General features: G+C 40.0%; 2 protein-coding genes across 3 annotated transcripts in view; one reads left to right on the top strand and one right to left on the bottom strand.

Annotated features, from left to right (window-relative positions):
* LOC138010763 (uncharacterized) overlaps nt 1–10,000 on the top strand; it is an 82,845-nt gene that overhangs the window by 32,677 nt on the left and 40,168 nt on the right. The window lies entirely within an intron of this gene.
* LOC138010759 (F-box DNA helicase 1-like) overlaps nt 1–10,000 on the bottom strand; it is a 43,119-nt gene that overhangs the window by 21,342 nt on the left and 11,777 nt on the right. For both annotated transcript variants that reach the window (XR_011124541.1, XM_068857736.1), the window contains exons 6-11: nt 9,080–9,177; nt 7,756–7,834; nt 6,399–6,488; nt 4,454–4,715; nt 3,214–3,292; nt 1–43 (exon numbers count right to left, since the gene is read on the bottom strand). The exon at nt 1–43 is cut by the window's left edge and continues 44 nt beyond it. Coding sequence is in view for 1 of the 2 variants with exons in the window: in XM_068857736.1 (XP_068713837.1) it covers nt 1–43; nt 3,214–3,292; nt 4,454–4,715; nt 6,399–6,488; nt 7,756–7,834; nt 9,080–9,177 (651 nt within the window). In the remaining variant the exon portion in view is untranslated. The remainder of the gene's footprint in view (nt 44–3,213; nt 3,293–4,453; nt 4,716–6,398; nt 6,489–7,755; nt 7,835–9,079; nt 9,178–10,000) is intronic.

The raw sequence follows: 10,000 nt of genomic DNA, 5'->3' as shown, positions 1-10,000 counted from the left end.
GAGTTCAAAACTGGTCTGGAAAGTTGATAAATCTTGAGATAACCTATAGAGATTTATAATACATCCAACCATTTTGTCAAAGAACAATCAACTGAAAGACATGGAAAAGTAACCACTTTAATAGAGTCTCCAGGTTACATACACCGAATGCAAAAATGGCCGCCATCAAAGTTAATCCTTTCTCTTATAATATATAATGAGTGCAAATTAGCCAGACGTGCCTATCGTAGTTTTACAGTTTCACCTGTAGACCATCCCTGTGTTCCATGTATAGGGTCTGTGTGGCTATTTTATTGTAATACAGGAACATGTACGATCACAAATGCTATAGAGTTGGTTTTCTATTGAGTGGCGAAAGTAATTAGTGAATTACTTTGGTTTTGCATTACTTCACTCAGTGATTGGTTCAAAGTTTTCGCGCCACTTTTTCAACCAATCAAAAGTGAAACCAAAACCAATCGTGACTCGCGCGTGCACATTTTCCCGGGCTTTGTGTCGGCTACGTGTAATTACTTCGAGTTTTGATTGGTTTACTGGATTGCCTCCGTCCTTTTTGATTGGCCAAAGTTATTACTTTGGTTTTGGTTTGACGACACTCATTTGAAAACCGCTCTTACTGCTGTAACCAATTAAATCCAATTGCAATGTTGTGACGTAATATTGTAAGGACTATAACGGCTTAGTTAAAATTTCCAGCTAATTGCGAGGATCACTTCTCCCTTACGTCCATAACCTGCACTTCAAATACATACATTCATTTAATACTTATTATTATTCAACACATTGTGACAATGTACAAATATGGTCGTAACGCGCTCAATATTCGTCGTACGTACTTAACGTATTTCTGCGATATAGGTAATTTTGTGTGTCGCGGAGAAAAATGGTAGTTTTCCCAGCTTTTCTTTCCAATAAACGTACATCAATGTGTTGAATAATAAAACAATTGTCCTGCTCAATCTTGCGGAATATCGCCTGATTTTAGCTAACTCGGTCTGCGGCCTCGTCAGCTAAGTATCAGGCGATATTCCGCGCCATTTCGCAGGATAATTGTCAAATGTACGAAGTGTATGCATGATTTCTGACAGGTTTCAAAGTAAGACTAGAGAATGAAAAGTTTACAACACGTGCTCGCGTTGTCCTCAACTTAAGTTATTTCGCATCGTTGTTATGCAGAGACTGAGAGTACCACAAAAATATGTGAATGGTTTTTTTCCCTCTTTTAACCAATGATATTGTTGTTTTGTGTTGTCGTTGCCGTAGCAGTCACCGGTATCACCCAATTTATTTATTTTTTACCTTTTAGAAGAAAAGTTTAATGGTATACGTCGATAAAATTATTCAAAATATTCCTCGGATTCCACGTCCCTAATGTTTTTTATGGCACAAGTAAGTCCGGGAACCCAGATTTGATCGAGCGGGAAGGGGGACTGGGACCTGTGACGTTGCAGGAGTAAGTTGTCGCTTTGTTGGTAGTGAAATGTTAGTGAAATGTTCGAGGCTGGGTGGGGGGGATTCGTTTCATTCATTATCCTTTAATACAACAGAGAAGATATACTGTCACTTACGGTCTCAGTAGAATAGCACGTGAATGCGAAGTGAGGTACTTCACAACACTTTACAACATAAGAATATCTTATCCTTTTAAGGACGTTCGCGCCAAAATCTTCCTACGGTGAGATTTTCTTCATTTCTCGCCTAGAGTTAGGTCATAAAGTACTTACTCCAAAAATGAAAAAAAAAATGGGGGTCACCGACTTTGTTTCGGAGAAAATGGCAGTGGAAAAATGCCTTAATTTCGAGAAATCGGTCATAATAGCGAGATGTAGCCTCATCTGCTCATCCATCGAAAATCATAAAATAAAATGTTGGAGTGAAAGTTTCCGTGCATAGGTTTTTAGGACTGAGATTTTTAGATAATTGTATGCCGCTAGGGATGTGGTAAACAGTAGAGTTCATCCTCGACGAGCGTTTTCGTAAGCTCTATCCGTTGCAACCACTACCGGAATTCGATGGCACGAGGAAAGAGAATGTTAAAAAAAGATAACTTCTGACGGTGAGAATTTTTTCATTTCATCACATTTTGTAGATAGTAAGTAAAGTAAGTGATTATTGATTAAAAAAATAGGGGTCACCGATGATCTGAACGAGCAAAATCGATGTGATTTTGCAAAGGCTTGGAAAATTTCGTTTGTCACGCCTTTGCGTGACCTGTCGGTGAAGGACTGGAACCCAAGAGACGATCGATCGTTGAAGAGATGAAAGGTTTTTACCGAAAAAAATACCTTTCTCGAGCATAGCAAGGAAGTTTTAAGCAGGGGTCATTTTCATTTGGTTGGTGTTTTGTATAATATCTCTCCATTGCCGTCATGCTCATCCTCTGCAGTGTGTTTTTTGCGAAATTTAATCGCTGATTGTTTCCACGCAGGTACGCACTATTCAAGCGGACGAGGACGAAAATACTGCTCAATTTTCACGAAAGTAAAGGAAAAGAACTTTGAAAACATGCATTCACTTTGAACTTAAGTCCTAGGGTAACAAAACATTAAAAAGAAACAGCCCCATTAAATTTACGCAACGTTTCGTCCTCGAGTTTTCCAAACTTTCATCCACTAGTACTAGTCTACTCGATCGGCTACCTTTTCCAGAGCTTTTCCATCCTCCCGCTCGCTTCACTTGAAGTTTCATGATGATTCGGAAATAAATGTGCCATTCTTTTGCTGGCCTGGAATTTTTTTCTTGGCGTTTTTGTCGCCATGTTATTTTAACTGATGCTTGAAAAATATGTACGAAAGTCAAGTAGACTCGGCTAGTGTACGACTGATAAAACCTCGCAAATTCAGTCGTGCAGTAGTCTACTTGACTTTCATAAATATTTTAAATCAATTTTGACTGATCACGATCTTCTCTGATCCAACGCTGTGCAAGACTTATCGTCCACGGTTTTTGCAAAGGTTTTAAAACCTCAACTTCACTAATGCTCGAAGTAATGCGTGACATATTACAGTCGCGTTACCTGCGCAGTAACGTTGCGCACAAACAATTAGCGCGAACGTCCTTAAGCCTTGAAAAAAATTGTCTGGGACTATAAAACGGGTTTATTTTCAATAATTACTTTCAGCGGAAGGTTTTTGTTTTTTCCTTAAATAAATAAATAAAAATAGTGAGAAGCACTTTAAACTCCCCACTCTCCACGCAGAACTGTAAACTTACCGTCATGGGTGATCGGAAACTCCTTGTCTGAGGTGTCTTTCATTCGTTCCCACAGTCCTGCGGCATGCGATACAACTTTCTGTCAAAGCAATACATACATATATGTTATTTGACAGCTGGGAGGCCCGTATAGCGAAAAACTGACCGAGGTCCCGAGGCCGTAGGTCGAGGGCAGCTTTTTTCAAGACCTACAGTTTTTCGCTATACGGACCGACCCTTAGCTGGTAAATAACTCTTTTTTTTTCCTCTCTCTCCCCCTTCCTCTCTGAAATAACATTTTTAGTTGTTAACTCGCACCGCGCTTGATAGCGAATGTGCTATTAAAGCGACTTCCAAACTGAACGTTTCAAAGAGTAATATTTTTATTTGCATTGCATTTCCAAACCTCTTGACTGATAAAAAGTAACTTTAATATGTAAATAGATTCGGTGTCAAAAAAGTGGCAATTTAAGGTTATTAGACAAGCTCAAGCAACCAAGGGCCGGATGACAAAATTCCGCCCGCTCCCGGAACCAATCAGATTGCAGGATTTGTTGAATTCCGCCTGCTCGCGCACTGAGAAAAAAAAAAAAGAAAACTACAGTACTTTCATGATACCTTCGTCAACAAGCATTGTGAGCACCACAATTGCTTCAGTAAGAGTCAATCGATCAATTATTTCGTATAATAACAAGTGTGACAAATTACTCCTTAATTTTAGTGTGAAATTTCAGCGCTAATTTCACATGTGAAATTTGTGAAATTACAATGTTGCCACGGCAACGTTTCCTAAAGTGCCAAAATGGCGTCCTATGAACGTAATTTGTCATCCATGATATTAATAGCTAATCAAATGGTATACTCGTGAAATTAGGGAATAATTTCACTTACATTTTGTCCAAAACCAAATAATTTTCGTCGCTCAAAGGATTCTGGACAAAAGGCGTGAGAAATTATTCCCTAATTTCACTCGTCATCATTTGATTACCCATACAAATCAAGACGCAAAATTCATTTCCCTTTTTTATTTGTTAGGGAGGGGGGTGGGGGGATGGGTGGTGATGAACATTTTCAGGTATATTTCTCCTTGAATCTTGAAAACAAAAATTTTCTTCAGGCGGAATTTTTATTAAGACCCGCTTTGTTAGAACACCAGAATTACTGTTTCCCTGTTGGACCTCAAAAGCTTTCCTGTGAACGATTCCTTCGCACAATCACATTTTGTTCTCCAATAAAATGTTGCCATAAAGTACACACGTACCTTTACACAACTGTCGCTATTCAAATATTCGAAATTCGCATCTCTGTTATCATCAGAGTTATAGCCCCCATCCGTTGGAAGTACATCAAACGGGTTGAACCGCACTGGTGGAACATGCTTGGCTTCCACAGTGTTGTCGGCAGACGCTATGAAATTCTTTAACGTGTCTTCGACTCTCCTTGCGTAAAGAAATCCGCTTTTTTCGGGAAGCGCATTTAAAATGGTGCTGATCCGCATGCCATAGGCAAGTTTGTGTCTGTAGCTGAACATGAAAAACGAAAAACGAAAATCAACACTCACAATCAAAAAATCTTCATTCAGAAGAAACCAGCTTCCACCTGCATTCAGAATGCGAGCTCCGTTCCTAAAGATCTCTAAAGGCACGTGCAGCACAATTTCATGGACATGGGCATAAATCCTGTCAAAACCTCTATTTCTGTGTATTTAATTCTCTTATTATTATAGGCTTTTACACGTAAGCCACTACTTGGCGGTCATACTGTTACTTTTCTTTACAGTCTACTTTGCTATAGGGATGCGGCGCAAATTTCCGTTTCGTAAACACTCGTTGCCATTTGGACGACACTTAAAACAATTTTCAGTGTTAACTTAGAATTTTTTCCGTTGGTTTTAAAAACTTTCAACAAGAACTTTATGAAAAAGATGGGCAAACGCACTTTACCGCTACACTACCGAGATGTTGCAGTTTTGAAGTATTTAAATGAAGCTAACCCGGCCTCACAATTCATTGAAAGCTAACCGAATCAAAATGGGTTCTGAGACCTAAAGCCGCAATTTAGTTGCAATGTCAACCACTTAAGGTCTAATTTATGGCGAAAGGCTTGGTCACTAAGAATGGCATCGACCGTTTACGAAACGGAAATTCGCGGGGGCAGCGTGTTGCAGTGGCTAGAGCGTTGGGTTTACATTTGGTTGCCCCAGGTTCCGTTCTAACCTCTGGTATGGATTTGTTTCCGGCTGTCCCAGATTCAACTCTACCAAGTGCCTCCTGCCACTTGGGGTTGATAATAATGTTTCTGCTAAGTTTGAATTGTTTCTTTCAGATTATTTAAAGTGGGGTGCCTGGGAACTAGCTTGATAGCTAAGTGCACTTCCGCAATAAACAAAGCATCTACATTTTTACATAGATTCGGTTAGCGCTCACTCGGTTGGTCGATCTGTGGTATGGTATACAGCAAGTCTCGTGTAATCGTGGACACATCAGAATACGCCGCAAGTCTTGATTCTTTATACCCAAAGTCTATTTCCGATTTTCATATAAACAAACGCAAAATCTTTTTAGGATTTTGCAATCTGTACTGATTCTCACTTTCCCAAATAAAAGCAACCTCGCACTTTGTATGACACTGAGACCAGCAAAGTTCTTTGTTTAAAGTGTGTGGGGCTTTAACGGTACAACTTTGAAAATGAAATAGGAGACTGTGTGGTGTAAAGAGTAGGGACTTTAAAATCTACAACACAGTCTCAACGGGAACGCCACAAAACAAGAATATCATTGGTTAAAAGACGAAAAATAATCGTGCTGCACGTGATGCACGTGCTGCACGCATTTTAGCGCACAAGTTTGCTGTACTATGCACAGCAACGACGTGAAATCACAGCTTTTAAGCTTTTGACGATGACACGAGTGTACAAATACGCGCCTTTCATTCTATATTTTAACTGTGAAACCGCTCGTACCAATTTACTTTTAGGGTACTTCGCCCATATTGTACGAAGTGAAGGAGATGGTACAGTCACGAAAGACATACGACAATGAAAAGTTATATTTCGAGGAGAAGTTTCCGTCGTCTTCGCCATCGTAGATCTCAAAGTCCCTTGTATCAGAATCCAAGCCCTAAGCGGGAGGTTTACTCACGCGCAACAGTTCTTGTCGAACAATGAGAGAAATCAAAACAAAACAATACAGTGCTCCATGGCTCACCGGAAACCCACGCCCTTGTAAGCCAGGGAATGAATGGTCCGTGACTCAACATTTTGTGGGAACAAGGTGACAGCCTGTTCCTGGATTGATCTGAAACGGTAAGTGAGTGAAATTCATACCAAGAACAACGAGATACACCCATATTGGCCGAGTCGAAAAATAATATAATACTCTTTGTTTACCCCTCCAAATTTTGAATAAGCATTGTTTTTTTTTGTTTTCTCTTGTGACTTACAACTGGAAACAATGCTTTCGCAAAACGGTGGGGGGGGGGGGGGGGGAAGGGGGGTAAACAAAGAGTATTATGGTATTTTCCGAAGTGGCCTATATTTTTTCCGATACGACCTACTAAACACTTTAATTTTGAATGGTACCCTTTGCCGAATAACTCGAGTTTGGAATATCGCACAGCCCTAAAACTTTGACAGGCTGTTTATTCATTACTCTTCTACAATATCTCAATTTCTTGGCTTAATTTATTGAATGGTAACTTATTGAATACAGGAAATGCAAAAAATGAGCTAAAATCAAGGAAGTGTTTGATTTTTGGCAAAAAACAAATGTCAGCCTGACATTTCCCGTTTGCCGTAAGCGTAATGCCAAATCTCTCTTTTGTCTTTAGCTCCTCAGGGGTGCGAATCACCTTTGAGTTATCCAATGAGTACTCTGGTGCCAGAGGTTTTTTCTTGATCCGCGAAATGGTGAAAACGAGTCGCAAAGCGGCGAGAAGAGAAAAATCCTTGGAATTGAATCTCACTTTTATGCAGACGCCAGGATCGGATCCCAAGGTTCGGATTGGTTGATATTTTTACAAACACGCAAATCAATATGATTGGTTCGTTTGATTGGTAATACCGAGGGGACGCGTGATAACTAAGTTGCCATTGGTCCCCTTTGCAATTATCAATTTGACCCGTTTGACAGCTGGCGTCCGCATGAAAGTGAGATTAGAGTCCAAGGTAACCAGAGGTTTTTCTCTTCTCGTCGCTTCGCGGCTCTTTCGTGGCTCAAGAAAAACCTCTGGGACCACGTTACCCAATGAGAAGCCGCGTTTTGTTTAGTTTAAGCTTACTTGTCGTCATCACAAATTGACTGCCGATTGACATAATATCTTGTCGCAATTTGGAAATGATTAACTCCATTTTCTTTTTCCTGAATAATAATTGCGTGCTTAACACGTAGAGAGCCTTTGTATGTGCGCTACGTAAACATGTAATAATAATAATAATAATAATAATAATAATAATAATAATATTATTATTATTATTATTATTATTACTATCATAATCATCAACATCATCATCATCATCATCATCATCATCATCCTTAAATTATTTTATTCACTTGCTCCACTTACTTGTTGTACGCAACATTCAGAAATTTTTCCATGGGCCGCATCTTTGTGTACTCCACCAAAGTGGTTGTCTTCCCAGTTCCTAGAATGACACAAAATAAAACATCCTGATTCACAACCCAAAAAATGACCAAGGATCATCCCAAGAAGTGGCAGATGAAAAGTCACAGTGACCGTTTTCGGTCTGTTGGGTTTACACCTGAACAACATAAGATCGTAAATGACAAGTTCTGATCAAGAGAAAATGAGGGGACAGAGAGGGAGGCTTAGGGAGTTAGCCGGGATATGTCATGTCCACGAAAGTTATTTTCAGACGAGCGGAAGTCTGTCTTCCGAGACGTCCGCACACAGTCTTACCTCGCTCTCAGGTTCTTAGTAAAAAGAGAAAATGGCGGCGCACGTGAAAGGGTGACGAATATTCATATCCATTCAAACATCAGATCGAGGTTGGCCTGCATGCGGACGCCTCGGAAAACAGACTTTCGCTAGTAAACAGACTTCCGTTCGTCCAAAAATAACTTTCGTGGACATGACATATCCCAAGGGCTGGACCGGGAGCCTCCCTCTCTGTCCCCTCATTTTCTCTTGTTCTGATAGAGTAAAAAGTAAATTATTTTTGCGTGTTCTTTCGGAAAAGAAACCGTTTTTGGTTGATTTGGTCGATAAACTTCTCACATTGGCATCAAAGCATGGCACGCGTCATGTCACTTGCGCGAAGTGGAAATTCTAGCCACAACCTTTTCACAACTTCCCAAGATTGAGAAGAAAGGTACTGTAATGAAGTCCTATTGCCTCCGAAAGTTCCATGACAAGCAATGATTACGACAGGGCTGTCTACGGGGAGTACTAGTCTTCTGTATAAATTGGCAGGGATTCTAATTAACAAATCGGTTTTCACTCCGAGACATAAAGGCGCGCTATTAAAGGCGTGGTACCTCTTTTGAGCACTCGGCGACGATTTGTCAATCACCATGGACAAATACAGAGCTTAGTCAATGTGCAATGAAAAACGCTCTTAATGCCATTGTGTCCGTGTTTTGTTCTTGCTTCTATGATGCCATGTGCTGATTGCCATCTTTGATTATCATTTGTGCCAGAATGAATTTGCACAAAGATAGAGCGAGAAGCGATTCTTTAAAAAGTGCCTCTTTGTGTTAAGACAATTATGATACGAAAAAATGTGCTCCTAGCCCTGCTTCAAGAAGCTCACCAAAGCTTAGATTCTTTTTCATATTTTCATTTTTCTTTAGAGGGATGAAATGTAGATTAACCATCCTCCTCAAAAACGCTCATGGAATGTTACAGTAAGTTTTTCTGCGGAACACACCTGCAAAGGCCATGATCTTGATGATCTCTCCATTTTGTAAGTCATGTTTAATAATTCGCACTTGCTCATGTGTTAGTTGAAGCTTGTCATTAAGTGATCTTGAGAAAAAAAAGAGATCGGCTGTTTAAAAAATAATAATTTGAGAAAGTTGAAAGTCATCGCATTAGAATGAAGAATACTTTGATCACTATCGGAAAAAATGCTCAAAATTTGAAAGGCAACAATGTTTAATGTTTATAACTGTGGAAGACCATTTGAACATGTTCATACATGCGACGTCAGCAAGATGCCTTTCACAGCCAGTGAGGTCAGGGGCTAAGGGCCCTAACCCTAACCCCTTTAACCCTCCTAGGAATGACACATAGGTTTTACACCGTTTTAATGCCAGGCAAAAGGGTTAAACAAAATAGACCGAATGCATAAATGGCAGCCTCGCTCTCAAACAACATTTCTTTTGTATTTTGCCCATGCAAACGAGACTAGTGAGTCTACTTAACACATCAACAAAAGATTATTTTTTTGGCGGCCCATTTCTGCATACGGTCTACAACAGGTATCGAATAGATTGTTTTCACGTGACGTCACGGCGGCCATCTTGGTGTACCTAAACAATGGAACGGCGGCCAAGTTGGTATACCCAACTAATCCTCCGGGAATTGGGCTCTATTGTCATGCAAACGTTTTCTTTTGTTTCCGTGAAAAAACCAGGTTACTGATCACGTGAGTGAAAACACTCCATTCGACCGACGCCAGCAATTGGCTCACTGCAATAATGTTTTCACTCGGTCACGTCAAAACGTCCTCTTTAGCAACAGTTAAAAGTTTTCAATCATCCACTTTACGAAGTTTGTCGTCATAATTTAATTTTGAGCGGGCAATGCTTCGTTGACCACTTAAGATCTCGATTTCAATACGCAACTG

The sequence above is a fragment of the Montipora foliosa genome, chromosome 7 (genome assembly GCF_036669935.1).
Source record: "Montipora foliosa isolate CH-2021 chromosome 7, ASM3666993v2, whole genome shotgun sequence".
Lineage (NCBI taxonomy): Eukaryota > Metazoa > Cnidaria > Anthozoa > Scleractinia > Acroporidae > Montipora > Montipora foliosa.
The sequence above is the reverse complement of the archived record's forward strand: the minus strand, read 5'-3'. Positions and strand labels throughout refer to the sequence as shown.